We start from the raw sequence: 18347 nt of genomic DNA, 5'->3' as shown, positions 1-18347 counted from the left end.
ACCTAGAGGGGTGGGATAAGGAGGGTGGGAGGGAGGTGCAAGAGGGAGGGGATATGAGGATATATGTATATGTACAGCTGATTCACCTTGTTATAAAGCAGAAACTAACACACCATTGTAAAGCAATTATACTCCAATAAAGATGTTTAAAAAAATTAAAAAAAATAAAGACCACCTTCAGAAATAAAAAAAATTAAAAAGCATTTTTCCAGAGAACCCAGAATGCTTCTCAGGTCCTCTTGTGCATTTCCCGAGCAAAGAGGAGTAGTGAGGGGAGGGCTTTGAGTTCCAGCTCTGAGTCCGAGGTTTCTGGAGAACCAGCCTCTTATATAAATAAAATTGGGCCGTGCTATTATTCTCCACACTTCAGGCATGTGTGGGAGCCTGTGGCTATTGGATCCCCTTCCCTGCAGGGAAGGTTTAAAAAAAATTCCAGTGGGTATACTACTGGGCATATACCCTGAGAAAACCATAATTCAAAGAGACATGTACCACAACGTTCATTGCAGCACTATGTACAATAGCCAGGACACGGAAGCAACCTAAGTATCCATCAACAGACAAATGGATAAAGAAGATGTGGCACATATACACAATGGAATATTACTCAGCCATAAAAAGAAATGAAACTGAACTATTTGTAATGAGGTAGATGGACCTAGAGTCTGTCATACAGAGTAAGTCAGAAGGAGAAAAACAAAATATACGTGTATGCTAACACTTATATATGGAATCTAAAAAAAAAAAAAAAAGGTTCTGATGTACCTAGGGGCAGGACAGGAATAAAGATGCAGATGTAGAGAATGGATTTGAGGACACGGGGAGGGGGAACGGGAAGCTGGGACGAAGTGAGGGAGTGGCATGGATATATATACACTACCAAACGTAAAATAGATAGCTAGTGGGAAGCAGCTGCATAGCACAGGGAGATCAGCTTGGTGCTTTGTGACCACCTAGAGGGGGGGATAGGGAGGGTGGGAGGGAGGTGCAAGAGGGAGGGGATATGGGGATATATGTATACGTATAGTTGATTCACTGTTATACAGCAGCAACTAACACAACAGTGTAAAGCAATTATACTCCAATAAAGATGTTTAAAAAAAAAATTCCAGTGGGTATAAAGCCCCAAATACATCCCCTTGTTATTTTCCTTTGCCTGTTTCTCTTTCTCCCTCAACTTTTTTTTTTTAATTTTAATTTTTTGATAGAAAGCCCAGGCCAGCCTGCCTGCAGCCCTTGCTAGAGAGCGGAGCTGGTTGTGAGGGCCAGTCAGCCCTGGGTTCTGCGCCTCTGATGCTAGAAGCAGACACAAGAAATGTCCTGGGACTTTAGGGGGACTCTTTAGGGGTGTCCTGGGACTTTAGGGGGACACTGGCTCTTCAGGCGTTTCTTCTTCTCTACTGCCAGTCGCAAGGCCTGAAGGAGCTTGTCCTTGTTATTCAGGATGTTATATTCGGAGAGCTTCACCAGCTTGTCGAAGGCGGCCTCCGTGTACGTCAGCTCCTTGGTGGCGTAGGGAGTTTTGGGACCACAGATGTCAATCTGGCCCTGCTCCAGCTCCTCGGGGCTTCGCTCCACACCTGGAGGAGCAGAAGGACTTGCTGTAGCCCCTTATCACGTGAGGGTGTAATGGTTTGTTTCTGTCCCTCTCCCCGAGGCCCACCCCTGCACACCCACAGGAAAACGTGCCCATGTGCACACTCACACATGCAGATGCGCACGCACACCTCCTAGCCCCCCAGGGCGGGGACATAGCTTGCCCATCGCAGGACCTCCGTGGCACCGCACAGCGCCAGGCTGTGAATGACTGAAAGAGGAGAGCTTGACATCGGCGGTGCACGGGGGAATGGGGGGCTGTTCTTTCTCACCGAAGCCAAGTTTGGCTCAGACAGGAGCTATGCCAGGCTTCCCCGTTAGTGCTGTCGGAAGACTGCACACATCTAAGAACAGGAGCTCTCCGTCCAAGGCCAGTTGGGGTGGGACCCGAGCTCACGGCGGCTTACCTGGGGCCTTGTACTTTTGGAAGGTGTCGTTGATGAGTGGGAAGAAAATCACAATGGGGGCATCGGATTCCTGGGAGTTCTCCAGCAGGTAGCACTCCTTGAGCTTATCATCCTCCTCCTGCACCTCGTATTTGGGGAAGGGGATGTTCTGCTCGGTGCAGTACTTGCAGGTTTGTTTCATGGGCTGGAACATCACAGGAGGACATGTTTGAGTATCAGGAGGGGTGAGGGTGGGCAAGAAACACAGAATTCTTAGGTCCAGCTTTCTGATTTCCCCAGCTAACAACTCGGGTCTCCAACTGCTTTGCCTATTTGTGCTATTTTTAGGACAAAGCTGGATCAGGATGAAGAGCCTGAGTCAGTAGGCTGGTGTGTGTCCAACCGCAAGCTCCTTCCCCAAGTAAACTGGACAGAAGCCCTTCTGATGATGCTTCACCCACAGACCTGGAGATGTGGGTGGCTCCCTAAGAGGGTGACAGCCATGGCTGGCCAGGCTCCTGCGGGACACGCATGGGCTTTGGAACGTGACAGGGCCAGAAAGGACTCTGAAAGGGCATCTTTATAAACATGATGTAACACAAAAAGCAGCAGACTTGGAGTATCAGAATCCCCTTAGTTCTTCCCCGTTCTAAGCTCACTAGATGTGCAATCTTAAGCAAGCCATTTACCCTCTCTGTGCCTCACCTTCCTCACCTATAACATAGGAATAATAGCAGTTGTGCCATCTACCTCAAAGACATGGCATAAGGATCAAGTGAGATCATGTGTAGGAAAGTATGCTGTCCCTTGTTTACAAACGTAGGCCATTATCATTGGTGTCATCCTTGTCATCTGTCTACACTCCCCTTTCCCTGGCCTCAGGATAGGACTGTATTAAAGTAGACCAGGGAGAGGAACCAAGATGGAGGAGTAGAAGGACGTGCTCTCACTCCCTCTTGCGAGAACACCAGAATCACAACTAGCTGCTGGACAATCATCGACAGGAAGACACTGGAACTCACCAAAAAAGATACCCCACATCCAAAGACAAAGGAGAAGCCACAATGAGACGGTAGGAGGGGTGCAATCACAGTAAAATCAAATCCCTTAACTGCTGGGTGGGTGACTCACAGACTGGAGAACACTTATACCACAGAAGTCCACCCACTGGAGTGAAGGTTCTGAGCCCCACGTCAGGCTTCCCAACCTGGGGGTCTGGCAATGGGAGGAGGAATTCCTAGACAATCAGACTTTGAAGGGTAGTGGGAATTGATTGCAGGACTTTGACAGGACTGGGGGAAACAGAGACTCCACTCTTGGAGGGCGCACATAAAGTAGTGTGTGCATCGGGACCCAGGGGAAGGAGCAGTGACCCCAGGGGAGACTGAACCAGACCTACCTGCTAGTGTTGGAGGGTCTCCTGCAGAGGCGGGGGGTGCCTGTGGCTCACCGTGGGGACAAGGACACTGGCAGCAGAAGTTCTGGGAAGTACTCCTTGGCGTGAGCCCTCCCAGAGTCTGTCATTAGCCCCACCAAAGAGCCCAGGTAGGCTCCAGTGTTGGGTCGCCTCAGGCCAAACAACCAACAGGGAGGGAACCCAGCCCCACCCATCAACATTCAAGAGGATTACAGTTTTACTGAGCTCTGCCCACCAAATCAACAGTCAGCTCTACCCACCACCAGTCCCTCCTATCAGGAAACTTACACAAGCCCCTTACATAGCCTCATCCAGCAAAGGGCAGACAGCAGAAGCAAGAAGAACTACAGTCCTGCAGCCTGTAGAACAAAAACCACATTCACAGAAAGACAGACAAGATGAAAAGGCAGAGGGCTATGTACCAGATGAAGGAACAAGATAAAACCCCAGAAAAACAACTAAATGAAGTAGAGATAGGCAACCTTCCAGAAAAGGAATTCAGAATAATGATAGTGAAGATGATCAGGGACCTCGGAAAAGAATGGAGGCAAAGATAGAGAAGATGCAAGAAATGTTTAACAAAGGCCTAGAAGAATTAAAGAACAAACACCTAGAAGAATTAAAGAACAAACAAACAGAGATGAACAATACAATAACTGGAATGAAAATTACACTAGAAGGAATCAAAAGGAGAATAACTGAGGCAGAAGAACGGAAAAGCGACCTGGAAGACAGAATGGTGGAATTCACTGCTGCGGAACAGAATAAAGAAAAAAGAATGAAAGGAAATGAAGACAGCCTAAGAGACCTCTGGGGCAACATTAAACGCAACAACATTCGCATTATAGGGGTCCCAGAAGGAGAAGAGAGAGAGAAAGGACCAGAGAAAATATTTGAAGAGATTATAGTCGAAAACTTCCCTAACGTGGGAAAGGAAATAGCCACCCAAGTCCAGGAAGCGCAGCGAGTCCCATACAGGATAAACCCAAGGAGAAACATGCCAAGACACATAGTAATCAAATTGGCAAAAATTAAAGACAAAGAAATATTATTGAAAGCAGCAAGGGAAAAACGACAAATAACATACAAGGGAACTCCCATAAGGTTAACAGCTGATTTCTCAGCGGAAACTCTACAAGCCAGAAGGGAGTGGCATGATATACTTAAAGTGATGAAAGGGAATAAACTACAACCAAGATTACTCTACCCAGCCAGGATCTCATTCAGATTCGATGGAGAAATCAAAAGCTTTACAGAGGAGCAAAAGCTAAGAGAATTCAGCACCACCAAACCAGCTCTACAACAAATGCTAAAGGAACTTCTCTAAGTGGGAAACACAAGAGGAGAAAAGGACCTACAAAAACAAACCCAAAACAATTCAGAAAATGGTCATAGGAACATACATATCGATAATTACCTTAAACGTGGATGGATTAAATGCTCCAACCAAAAGACACAAGCTTGTTGAATGGATACAAAAACAAGACCCATATATATGCTGTCAACAAGAGACCCACTTCAGACCTAGGGACACATACAGACTGGAAGTGAGGGGATGGAAAAAGATATTCCATGAAAATGGAAATCAAAAGAAAGCTGGAGTAGCTATACGCATATCAGATAAAATAGACTTTAAAATAAAGAATGTTACAAGAGACAAGGAAGGACACTCCATAATGATCAAGGGATCAATCCAAGAAGAAGATATAACAATTATAAACATATATGCACCCAACATAGAAGCACCTCAATACATAAGGCAACTGCTAACAGCCATAAAAGAGGAAATCGACAGTAACACAATAATAGTGGGGGACTTTAACACCTCACTTACACCAATGGACAGATCATCTAAAAATGAAAATAAATAAGGAAACAGAAGCTTTAAATGACACAATAGACCAGAGAGATTTAATTGATATTTATAGGACATTCCATCCAAAAACCGCAGATTACACTTTCTTCTCAAGTGGGCAAGGAACATTCTCCAGGATAGATCACATCTTGGGTCACAAATCAAGCCTCAGTAAATTTGAGAAAATTTAAATCATACCAAGCATCTTTTCTGACAACAACGCTATGAGAGTAGAAATGAATTACAGGGAAAAAACGTAAAAAACAAACACATGGAGGCTAAACAATACGTTACTAAATAACCAAGACATCACAGAAGAAATCAAAGAGGAAATCAAAAAATACCTAGAGACAAATGACAATGAAAACACGACGATCCAAAACCTATGGGATGCAGCAAAAGCAGTTCTAAGAGGGAAGTTTATAGCTATACAAGCCTACCTCAAGAAACAGAAAAATCTCAAGTAAACAATCTAACCTTACACCTAAAGGCACTAGAGAAAGAAGAACAAACAAAACCCAAAGTTAGCAGAAGGAAAGAAATCATAAAGACAAGAGCAGAAATAAATGAAATAGAAACAAAGAAAACAAGAGCAAAGATCAATAAAACTAAAAACTGGTTCTCTGAGAAGATAAACAAAATTGATAAACCATTAGCCAGACTCATCAAGAAAAAGAGGGAGAGGACTCAAACCAATAAAATTAGAAATGAAAAAGGAAAAGTTACAACAGACACCACAGAAATACAAAGCATCCTAAGAGACTGCTACAAGCAACCCTATGCCAATAAAATGGACAACCTGGAAGAAATGGACAAATTCTTAGAAAGGTATAAACTTCCAAGACTGAACCAGGAAGAAATCGAAAATATGAACAGACCAATCACAAGTAATGAAATTGAAACTGTGATTAAAAATCTTCCAACAAACAAAAGTCCAGGACCAGATGGCTTCACAGGTGAATTCTATCAAACATTTAGAGAAGAGCTAACACCCATCCTTCTCAAACTCTTCCAAAAAATTGCAGAGGAAGGAACACTGCCAAACTCATTCTATGAGGCCACCATCACCCTGATACCAAAACCAGACAAAGATACTACACAAAAAGAAAATTACAGGCCAATATCACTGATGAATATAGATGCAAAAATCCTCAACAAAATACTAGCAAACAGAATTCAACAACGCATTAAAAGGATCATACACCATGACCAAGTGGGATTTATCCCAGGGATGCAAGGATTCTTCAATATACGCAAGTCAATCAATGTGATATACCATATTGAAGAATAAAACAAATTAACATTAACAAATTGAAGAATAAAAACCAGATGATCATCTCAATAGATGAAGAAAAAGCTTTTGACAAAATTCAACACCCATTTATGATAAAAACTCTCCAGAAAGTGGGCATAGAGGGAACCTACCTCAATATAATAAAGGCCATATACGACAAACCCACAGCAAACATCATTCTCAATGGTGAAAAACTGAAAGCATTTCCTCTAAGATCAGGAACAAGACAAGGATGTCCACTCTCACCACTATTATTCAACATAGTCTTGGAAGTCCTAGCCACGGCAATCAGAGAAGAAAAAGAAATAAAAGGAATACAAATTGGAAAAGAAGAAGTAAAACTGTCACTGTTTGCAGATGACATGATACTATACATAGAGAATCCTAAAGATGCCACCAGAAAACTACTAGAGCTAATCAATGAATATGGTAAAGTTGCAGGATACAAAATTAATGCACAGAAATCTCTTGCATTCCTATACACTAATGATGAAAAATCTGAAAGAGAAATTAAGGAAACACTCCCATTTACCACTGCAACAAAAAGAATAAAATACCTAGGAATAAACCTACCTAGGGAGACAAAAGACCTGTATGCAGAAAACTATAAGACACTGATGAAAGAAATTAAAGATGATACCAACAGATGGAGAGATATACCATGTTCCTGGATTGGAAGAATCAATATTGTGAAAATGAGTATACTACCCAAAGCAATCTACAGATTCAATGCAATCCCTATCAAATTACCAATGGCATTTTTTATGGAACTAGAACAAATCATCTTAAAATTTGTATGGAGACACAAAAGACCCCGAATAGCCAAAGCAGTCTTAAGGGAAAAAAACGGAGCTGGAGGAATCAGACTCCCTGACTTCAGACTATACCACAAAGCTACAGTAATCAAGATAATATGGTATTGGCACAAAAACAGAAACATATATCAATGGAACAAGATAGAAAGCCCAGAGATAAACCCACGCACCTATGGTCAACTAATCTATGATAAAGGAGGCAAAGATATACAATGGAGAAAAGACAGTCTCTTCAATAAGTGGTTCTGGGAAAACTGGACAGCTACATGTAAAAGAATGAAATTAGAACACTCCATAACACCATACACAAAAATAAACTCAAAATGGATTCGAGACCTAAATGTAAGACTAGACACTAAAAAACTCTTAGAGGAAAACATAGGAAGAACACTCTTTGACATAAATCACAGCAAGATCTTTTTTGATCCACCTCCTAGAGTACTGGAAATAAAAACAAAAGTAAACAAATGGGACCTAATGAAACTTCAAAGCTTTTGCACAGCAAAGGAAACCATCAACAAGACGAAAAGACAACCCTCAGAATGGGAGAAAATATTTGCAAATGAATCAAAGGACAAAGGATTAATCTCCAAAATATATAAACAGCTCATGCAGCTCAATATTAAAGAAACAAACAACCCCATCCAAAAATGGGCAGAAGACCTAAACAGACATTTCTCCAAAGAAGACATACAGATGGCCAAGAAGCACATGAAAAGCTGCTCAACATCGCTAATTATTAGAGAAATGCAAATCAAAACTACAATGAGGTATCACCTCACACCAGTTAGAATGGGCATCATCAGAAAATCTACAAACAACAAATGCTGGAGAGGGTGTGGAGAAAAGAGAACCCTCTTGCACTGTCGGTGGGAATGTAAATTGATACAGCCACTATGGAGAACAGTATGGAGGTTCTTTAAAAAACTAAAAATAGAATTACCATATGATCCAGCAATCCCACTATGGGGCATATACCCAGAGAATACCATAATTCAAAAAGACACATGCACCCCAATGTTCATTGCAGCACTATTTACAATAGCCAGGTCATGGAAGCAACCTAAATGCCCATTGACAGACGAATGGATAAAGAAGATGTGGTACATATATACAATGGAATATTACTCAGCCATAAAAAGGAACGAAATTGAGTCATTTGTTGAGACATGGGTGGATCTAGAGACTGTCATACAGAGTGAAGTAAGTCAGAAAGAGAAAAACAAATATCGTATATTAACGCATGTATGTGGAACCTAGAAAAATGGTACAGATGAACCAGGTTGCAGGGCAGAAGTTGAGACAAAGATGTAGAGAACAAATGTATGGACACCAAGGGGGGAAAACCGCAGTGGGGTGGGGATGGTGGTGTGCTGAATTGGGCGACTGGGATTGACATGTATACACTGATGTGTATAAAATTGAAGACTAATAAGAACCTGCTGTATAAAAAATAATAATAATAATAAAATAAATAAATAAAGTAGACCAAAAACCAGTTTCTTTCCCTTGAAAATCCAGAACTTTTCAAAAGGAAATAAATAAAAATAAATAAAAATCTCTGGTTCTACCTCTTCGGTGTAATTACATGGAGGCTCATACTTCCTGGAAGTGGGGAGACCATGTGATCACTTTGAAAATAGGATTACAAGCTCCTGAAGTGGTACAAAACTTTACAATTGACTGGGCTCTATTAAGGTTATTATTATTATTTTTTAAATAAATTTATGTATTTATTTATTTTTGGCTGCATTGGGTCTTCATTGCTGTGTGCGGGCTTCTCACTGCGGTGGCTTCTTTTGTTGCAGAGCACAGGCTCTAGGCATGCAGGCTTCAGTAGTTGTGGCTTGTGGGCTCAGCAGTTATGGCTCGCGGGCTCTAGAGCACAGGCTCGGTAGTTGTAGCACACAGGCTTAGTTGCTCCACGGCATGTGGGTTCTTCCTGGACCAGGGCTCGAACCCGTGTCCCCTGAGTTGGCAGGTGGGTTCTCAACCACTGTGCCACCAGGGAAGCCCTAAGGTTACTTTTTAAACTCTTTTTTTCTTTGCAGCTAAAGAATTGCCAAATATGGGAAATGCTCAAATGTAAGAATAAAATTGGAATTAGCTCAGTAAATCTAGTAAACCCATTGCGTGAGGGCCAGCGGGCTACACCCCTGAGGTCTGGACATCTAACCTCCATCAGGGATAGTGGCTTGAGCTTCTCTGATGCTAAGTCTAGGAGCCTGTGGGGAGTGGGGCGGGAGCCTTTCTTTGCCGAACTTGCCTTTGTCTGGGACCCAGCACAGTAATTGAGGTGGATGATGAGGTCAGCTTTTCTCTCCGGCCTGAGGATGGGCGGGTAGCTGGAGTTGACGCAGAATGCAGTGTCCAGCAGGCACAAGTGTTTCACGGACCCTGTCAGCTGGTTTGGGAAGCCATCCAGCACCGTGTCTGAAAGTCAAGGCTTGTGGTTATCCTTACTCCTTGGCGCCCTGATCTCAGCAGATGGTCAGAGGCACCTGGTGGGGATGGGATGCCCTGCCCGGAGCTCATCCACTTCAGCCTGGCCTCCAGCCCTCCCCTCGGTCAGGGTGCCCGGTGAGTCCCAGTGTACCCCTGGGTAGGCTGAAGAAGAACAGCATTACCTGGGGGGGTTAGCAAGTCTTTTATGGAACATGCACAGAAAGCCCACTAACGCTCAGCCACAGAATTTGTGGTGTAGCAGGGGCTTAAGACTATCCTATAAATTAGTGCAAACCATGGGCCCAGAGCCAGCTGCCTTTTCTGCCCCAGATAGTGAGGACAAAGATTATTAGCCCAGGCTCAAGCAGCCATTGCAGGCTGTGGCCAAGTAAAATACCAAAGATGGTGGAAAGTCAAATTTAGAGCCTCAGCAGGGTGGGGACGAAGTCCTGAGTTGAAGCTGCAAGACCACAGTTTAAGAGCCAGCTCTGCCACTCACCATTTGGAGGAGCTTGGGCTGGGCCATCCCTGCCCAACTCCGGGGGCAGCACTTACATTAAAAGGTGTCCCCAGGGGCTTCCCTGGTGGTGCAGTGGTTAAGAATCCGCCTGCCAATGCAGGGGACACGGGTTCGAGCTCTGGTCCGGGAAGATCCCACATGCCGCGTAGCAACTAAGCCTTTGCCCCACAACTACTGAGCCCACATGCCATAACTGCTGAAGCCCGCGTGCCTAGAGCCCGTGCTCTGCCGCAAGAGAAGCCACCGCAACGAGAGGCCCGCGCACTGCAACGAAGAGTAGCCCCCACTTGCCGCAACTAGAGAAAACCCGCGCACAGCAACGAAGACCCAACGCAGCCAAAAATAAATAAAATAAAATAAATACATTTTAAAAAATTTATTTATTTATTTATTTATTTATTTATTTTGGCCTGTGTTGGGTCTTCACTTTCTATGCGAGGGCTTCCTCTAGTTGCGGCGAGCAGGGGCCACCCCTCATCGCGGTGCGTGGGCCCCTCACCGTCACAGCCCCTCTTGTTGCAGAGCACAAGCTCCAAACGCGCAGGCTCAGCAGCTGTGGCTCACGGGCCCAGCTGCTCTGCGGCATGTGGGATCTTCCCAGACCAGGGCTCGAACCCGTGTCCCCTGCATTGGCAGGCAGACTCTCAACCACTGTGCCACCAGGGAAACCCTATTTTTTTTTTAAATGAAGAAGAAAAAAAAAAAAAGGTGTCCCCAGAACACAACTGTAGAAAGTCAAGGCCCACATTTCCCCAACTGTAAAATGGGGCCGGGCTTCCCTGGTGGCACAGTGGTTGAGAATCTGCCTGCTAATGCGGGGGACACGGGTTCGAGCCCTGGTCTGGGAAGATCCCACATGCCGTGGAGCAACTGGGCCCGTGAGCCACAGCTACTGAGCCTGCGCGTCTGGAGCTTGTGCTCCGCAACAAGAGAGGCCGCGATGGTGAGAGGCCCGCGCAACACGATGAAGAGTGGCCCCCGCTTGCCGCAACTGGAGAAAGCCCTCGCGCAGAAACGAAGACCCAACACAGCCAAAAATAAATATAAAAATAAATAAATAAATAAGACCCGGTGCAACCAAATAAATAAATAAATATTAAAAAAAAAAAAATGGGGCCAACTTCTACCTGCTGGGATTGTTATACAGATGCTGTATAGAGTCATTGTACAGATTCAATTAATTAAATACACCACCACTCCACCCGTTGTTCAAGGCTTCACCAGATGTAGAATACACTGTGGGGAGAGTCTGCCACTTGGCCCAATGAACATGGGCAGAGGAGTTTTCTCATCCTTTCTCCCTCCACATCCACTTCCCCTTCCTCTAAACAGAGGTAGGCCTCAAGGGGCAGCAGGTAGGGTTACCTTTCCATGTGGAGAACTGGCCATTTTGGTGGTAGTCAGTGTGCAGCTGCAGCCCCAGCAGGAAGTTGTGGAACTCAGACACAAAGCCCCGGTAGGTGAGGATGTTGCGGAAAGTATTGGACAGCCATGACCCTGGCTTCACCACTGTGGTATCCAGGATGTTGGCATCACATTTGGGGATTTCAGGTAGGAGTGGCTCGTCTTCTGCAGGGGAGGGGGGGCATGGAGGACAGGTCACAGAGCTGGAGTCCCCAGATTGCCCAGGTGAAGCACCGCATGGTTGCCCTGCACCCAGGGGTCAGCCTGTAAGTGCAGTGCACACCTTCCTTGTCTAGTTCTTGGAGCCAGGAGGACCCAGGGGAGAGACATAGAACAGGGGCAGGGTAGAGGAGAAGGAGTGGGGTGACAGGCAAGGAGGGGTTCCAGAGAAAACAGAGAGTCCACAAGGGTGACCTTTAACTGCATTCATAGATCCCCACCCTCTGCAGCTCTCCTGGGCGCCGTGCAGCTCTTCCAAGCCTACCACACGGTGCATCCACTCCCCCTGGCCAGGCCAGAGCTGGCAAAGGTGTGTCCAACTACAATCACCCTCCTTTCCAGGCAGGGAAGACCCCCTAGTTGCCTTCCTGTTTCCGTGGGCCATAGGGATGATGTTGAAACACGTGGCAGGTCGACCGGTCCTCAGTTACTGATCCACCTTCCCCACCCCCCTATCTCCCAGCCAGGAGGGGAAGCCGGTGGGTCACCCACCGATATCATGCACTCTCTCCCTTGTCCACCTGTGGAAAAACTCCTCCGAGCTGTGGGACAAATTCCAGGCATCGAGCAGGTTCAGGGAGAAGATGCTGCTCCACAAACCTAGGGAGCAGGACCAGTGGTGAGTGGCTCTGCCCAAGAGCCTCCAGGCCCACCCAAACACTGATTGATTCTGCCTTAGACTTGATGCCCCCTCCAAGTCGAGCTGCTCAGGGAGTGGGACAGGTTTTCATTTCCCTCTCCCCACGGTGCAGCTTGACATAAGTGACTCAGCTCTTCTCCGCCCTCCTCTTGGAACTGGGAGAGGGTATGAAGGCATATAAGGCACAGCCCCAGGAGAGACTTAATGCTGACAAGTACAGGCTTCAAGTTCAAGTCCAGAAATCACCCCTTGCATCAGTTAATACACTAGTTTAGGACAGTGCCTGGCACATGGTGAGCACTCGATAAATGTAACACCATCTCTTATTATGATTTAAAAAATGCAACACACTAATAATAATACTCATGTGAAATCTTTCACATACATTGACCCATTTGAATCCTCCAAAAGGTTGGTTTTACTCTTAAGCCCAATTTACAGATGAGAACACTGAAGCTCAGGAAGGTTAGGTAATTTGGCCTACTTTGCACAGCTAATAAATGAGGAGCCAGAGTTCAAGTCCGAGTGTCTCACCTACAGATCTCTGAGCCACATGCTCAACAGCATAGGTGTTCAGAGGAAGGAGAGGCTGCTGGGGGCTGTGGGCTTCGGGGCTGACTTCCCAGAAGAAATGGGGCTTAAGTGGGACTTTCTGGGATGGGTTGGATTTGGGATAGATGGACCGGAGGGGGAGGCAGACAACTAGTTTAAATAAGGGCATAACTGTTGTTGAGGCTGTAAAGATGGGTCCGTTTTTTGCGGTTGCCCTTTGACAGATGTACTTCGGGCTCTGAAGGGGAAAACTCTACGAGTGGACATCACAGTCAGGCCCCTGCACTCAGTGGGCCTGGCTTCTGGAGGACCAGGGAACATAGTGTTGGGAGCTGGGCCAGGCTTCCCCAGAGACTCTGTCTTCACCCTGAGGTCCCCTCTGGCCCCTTGGATCCCAGGGGCTGGTTCAACCCCCGGAAACAGGCATGTTGCTTCCTGGAACCAGGGGGAAGGGGATAGAAGTTCCAGAAGCTTCCATCTCAGCCTGCAACTCCCAGTCTGGTTCTGAATGGACTCCAGGGAGACGACTGGAGACCAGGACATTGGGAGGGTCCCCTTTGTTCCCCAGTGACCCAGGAGCCCCTGTCAGGTCCTTCTGGGCCCACAGGGTCACAGGGAGATCAGGGCAGTCTGGGAGGCTGGTAGGCGCAGGAGCCTCTCCTGGAATGAGGGTATGCTGACAAATGCCAGGAGGGTCACATGCCCAAGGGATAACCCAAACCAGCACCAGCACCTGGCACATGATCCTGGGGGAACAGACCGTGTCTCCTCGTCATTCCTCTAATCAAACGCGGAGCCTGTTTCGCATGGGGCGGGGCTCCCAGGGGCCTCCCCCAACCAGGAGTCACCTAGCATGTAGCATATCCGCGACTCTGGGATCCTCCTCATCAGCCGCCCCATGAAGAACTCGGAGCCGAAGAGCTCGGTGGGAATGAAGCCTCCATACTTCGGCAGGCCCACCTCGTAGGGGGAGAACTCGAACCACTCTGCACACGAAGCAGCAGGGCAGGGTATCAGTCTCAGGCCGGGACGGCCCCGCCCACCCTTCTCCCTGCTGGCGCTGTCTCCCCGGCCGCGAGGAGCCTGGGATGGGGAGGCCGCAGTTCCCCCGCAGGGCACAGGGGGGCGCCCGTGACCGGTTTCTGCTGGCCCGGCAAGACAGTTTTGCAAGCTGCACAGGCTCGTTTGCGCCTCATAAACCTGGACCAAAACCGGACCCCAAAGCAGGGCAGGTCTCTAGAGTCCTTCCATCCTGGCAGCTTAAGAAATGTCTAGGACTCTTTCCCTTCACGAGCTTTATTTCCTCTGTCCCATCAAGTCTCTGCTCAGGAGAGCCACAGGACCCCTGCTGCCCACCGGCTACACACATCTGGGCAGAAGGGGGTAGCCAAGTGGATTTCTTCGGCTGTCAGCACACTCTTGCTGGCAAAGGTATGGTGGCGGGATTCGTGCGCTGGGGTACTGAGTGCCCTTGCCTGCTGAGAAGGGACCCACCCCGCCCTGGGTAAATTTCTAGCCACCAGTGTTACCTCTGAAATCCTGGTTGCTTACATCATCCTTGACATTGATGGTGAGGTAGATGGGCAGGGGGTTCTGGCCCTGGCACAAAGCAGCACTCTGATCTGACAGTTTGCATTCATTTCTCTGTGTGGAAAAATAATGGTTAAGGAGAAGCAGCAGACAAGCAGCCAGGAAGCGGTGCAGAATAAGAGGACAGTCTGGACCTCTGGCAGCCCACCAGGCTCCTGAGCCCACCAGGCTGCTCTAGAGGTCTCACCTGACACCAGGCAAAGCTGCTCTTAAAATGTGCCCAGAAAATGTTCACTCATCCTTGGGTCGTTCATCACCCCAGACACATGGACAGGGTGGGGACTGGATCTGCAGTTTAGGGCCGTCCTTCAGAGTCCTGGGGTTCTCCTCGAGTCCCAGGGACCAGAGAACGAAAAGGCATGGGTGGAGGAGGCTACCACTGCCCCCTCTTCATCCTCATCATCTTCCACCCTACTCAAACCAGAGCAGCTCCATTTTTAAAAAATCTGCTTTGCATGTTGGGCTCTCTCATAAATTCATTTGGGAGGAAAAAAAAAGATTCTTCTTTTTTAACAAAAGATTTGGAAACTTGGCACCGGATGGCAGTCAAATTCCCTCTAAGTCCCCAGAGCACTAAGTGGTGTAATCAAAGTGGGAGTCCTGCAGATCAGCCTGGACCACAGGCCACCTCCCAAAGTGAATCAGCCAGTGTAGACAAGGCCAGTGGAGGTTTCAGGGGACCAGGCTCTGACCCTAGGCCAAGCAGCTGCCTGGTGGGTGACATCCATGGGTGCCCGAGCATGTAAAGGCCACAGAACCTGTGTGGTATGGTAAACATGTGTGGGTCAAACAACTCTTAGGCCTCCCTTGAAAGGCCAACAGGATGCCTATCAGAACTGGGCCCAGAGATATGGGCACCACAGCAATGACCGTCATGGAAGGAGAGGAAGTTGCATACTCAGGGAAGAGCCCAATCCACACTCATTGTCAAGGGGGCCTGAGGCAAAGGAGCTCCTGCCTTGGCCAGAGTGGAAGAGCAGAGGCCTCCTTCCATCAATCCTAGACTTGCTTTCCTAGGAACCTAGGCTCCTTCCCACACCAAACCCTGGGCAATGCTCAGACTCTAATGTTAAAAAAAGCTTTCCTCCTCACCACATGGAGCACTAACTACTGTTAGAAATATTAACTGTTGACGAAATAGGTGACGAAATTCCCATTTAAGGAATAGCACAGAGCAGAGCCAGAATTCAAACCCTGTCCTGCCTGAATCCAAAAGCCAACACCCTCAGCCTCTCCCTGCCCTGCTCCATCATGTGGACAGAGTAGACAGTGGGTTATCAGAAGGGGCAGGGATCCATCAAAGGCTGTGCGTGCCCGCGTTTGAATCCCCACTGTCTAGCACAGTTCCTGGCATGCAGGAGTTACTTAATTTTGTTGAAAGAATGAATGAGGGAATGAATGAATGTTGAAGATGAGGTTTGGTCCATCCTTGGTTGCTCAAATTGTCTGTGTTTTCTGGAAGAGGAGATCTACTAGAAAATAATTTGCTGTCCCTCTTCCTTCTGGTAAGTTCTGATTTGAATTCAGAACTCTTCGGACACCTTTGGGAGTGGGGCAGATAGCCATAGGCCTGGATAGAAATTAGATGGGAAGCCCTGCTTTGGGGTCAAGCAACAGCCAAAGTTGGTTCCTCCCTGGGGTGTGGGCAGTCGGAAGGGTCCGGGTGTTATCTGAGCTCACCCTGATGTCCGGGATGGCAGCATCCCATGGGGATCCCACTGCCCTACCACGGCCCACATGGCTCCCACAGCAGCTGGGTCCCAACACAGGCTGCCTCTCTTCTTGGGCACACGCTGCTCAGATCATTGGATATCAGAGCTGGAAGGAACCTCACTGGGCTCATCCTCCGTGCGGTGGCCATGAGAAGGGGCCCAGCCGACCTCCAACTACAGGAGTGTAATTGGCTGACGGCCCAGCTACCATGCTCCGAAATCCATGGCTGAGTTTGTTCTAAGGCCACACTTCCCGCTGGGCTGGTCCCAGCCCATGACTGAGCGTGGCAGGGATCCTGAGGCAGGCCCACTGTGGTGGAGGGGAGGGGGCGGTGCCAGACTCCTCTGATGGCCAACTTGGCTGGGGGACTCTCCAAGGGTCACTGTGCTGACCTTTCAGACCACACAGCGGGCTAGGATGCTTCCACCCGGCCTTTCCTTCCCTCTCTCCTCCACCTGGGGTCAGGCTTACATCACAGTCCGATGGCTCCCTCCCGATTTTCTCTCACAGGTTCTCAGAGGGCCCGCTGCCTCTCCAAAAGGTTGCACCTAAGCCACCCCTGATGTGAGGGTCTCAGTCATACTCTAAAGGGACTCGGGAAGACAATCCCACCATCTGCCTGCATCATGCGTTCTGATGCCTCATGCTTCTTACGGCCCAAGGGTGCATCTGCAGGTCTAACCTAACTCCCTCCTGCTGTGATGTACCTCCCGAGGCCCCAGTGAAGGCAGAGGGCTGGGCATCAGCCCTGGGCGGGTTGGGCCCCAGGGGAAGCTGAGCACCTACCTCGTCCGCCAGACAGGCCTCAACCAGCAGGCCCCAGAAGTCTGTGAAGGTGACTTTGTAGCCTTCCTGCCTGCGCTGCTGCAGCTCCTCCTGGAATCTGAGGAGCTGATCTGGGAACAGAGCGGGCATCTTGTCCTTGACTACGTGCCTCCGCGCCTCGCGGATGGCAAGCTCCAGGTTTTTGGAGGACCAGTCAGGGTCACGGTACAAGGTAGCCATGGTCCTGGAGAGAGACAGGCGTGGCTGAGAGAGCTGAGCCAGCCCTGGTCTGATCGACCCTGGACCTTGGCAGGAAAGGAGGTGGGCAGGTCATGGGAAACCCTCACCCGCCAGGAGAGGAGCCTGGAGCAAATGGGGTGAGGCCTGGTCGGGGAGGGGAGAACATTCTTACTCAAAGTCACAATTGCTGACGTTTCTTGACTGCCTGCCGTGTGCCAGGTGGAGTACATTGCTTAACAGTGAAGATTCTGGACCCAGATCTTCCTGGGTTCAAAACCAGACTCTGCCACTCACCAGCCATGTGATCTGGGCAAGGTACCTAACTGCTCCTCACCTCAGTTTTCCCATCTGTGGATTGGGGAGAAGGATGATAACTGTACCTATCTCACAGCGTTATTGTGAAGATGGCGTGAGTCAATGTAAAAGGATTAGGACAGCACCCGGCCCGAAGTAAGTGCTGGGGCCAGCATTTGACCCCAGGCTTTGCTGATTCCAAATCCTGGACTCTTCCCACTCTGCCACATTAATTCCCATAATTGTGATGCCAGCTAAAGACTTACTTCCCCTTCTTCTTCTTAACTTCTATGTGGGCAGTGGGGAGGAGTAAAACAAAGATAGAGATCCCCCTAGCCCTGGGTCTTTGCCTCTGTCTGCCTCTGCTTGGCCTGGACCCGGCTTTTCTCAATCTAGGTCAGGACAGCACCCAGGAATTCCCCTCCCCACAGTGGGCCCAGTCTACAGCTGCACAGCTGTCTGAGCAGCGGCCTCTTCCTTCAGGAGATTTCTTCAACAAAAAGTACCCTGCTCTGCATAAGGTTCACGCTGTTACTTTCATACCTTTAAAAAGCTTTAAAAAAACATTACAAATGATTGATTTTGATTTTACAAAACTCCTT

The 18347-nt window shown here is 48.0% G+C and overlaps 1 protein-coding gene across 1 annotated transcript in view; it reads right to left on the bottom strand.

Annotated features, from left to right (window-relative positions):
* Positions 1-1105: 1105 nt before the first annotated feature.
* The window catches only part of PLA2G4E (phospholipase A2 group IVE), a 59318-nt gene continuing 42076 nt past the window's right edge, over positions 1106-18347 (bottom strand). The window contains exons 13-20 of the mRNA XM_057543946.1: positions 17233-17455; positions 14673-14787; positions 13992-14129; positions 12444-12551; positions 11694-11897; positions 9630-9796; positions 2004-2187; positions 1106-1580 (exon numbers count right to left, since the gene is read on the bottom strand). Of these exons, the coding sequence (XP_057399929.1) occupies positions 1342-1580; positions 2004-2187; positions 9630-9796; positions 11694-11897; positions 12444-12551; positions 13992-14129; positions 14673-14787; positions 17233-17455 (1378 nt within the window). The 3' untranslated portion in view covers positions 1106-1341. The remainder of the gene's footprint in view (positions 1581-2003; positions 2188-9629; positions 9797-11693; positions 11898-12443; positions 12552-13991; positions 14130-14672; positions 14788-17232; positions 17456-18347) is intronic.

Source organism: Balaenoptera acutorostrata, chromosome 3 (genome assembly GCF_949987535.1).
Source record: "Balaenoptera acutorostrata chromosome 3, mBalAcu1.1, whole genome shotgun sequence".
NCBI lineage: Eukaryota > Metazoa > Chordata > Mammalia > Artiodactyla > Balaenopteridae > Balaenoptera > Balaenoptera acutorostrata.
The sequence above is the reverse complement of the archived record's forward strand: the minus strand, read 5'-3'. Positions and strand labels throughout refer to the sequence as shown.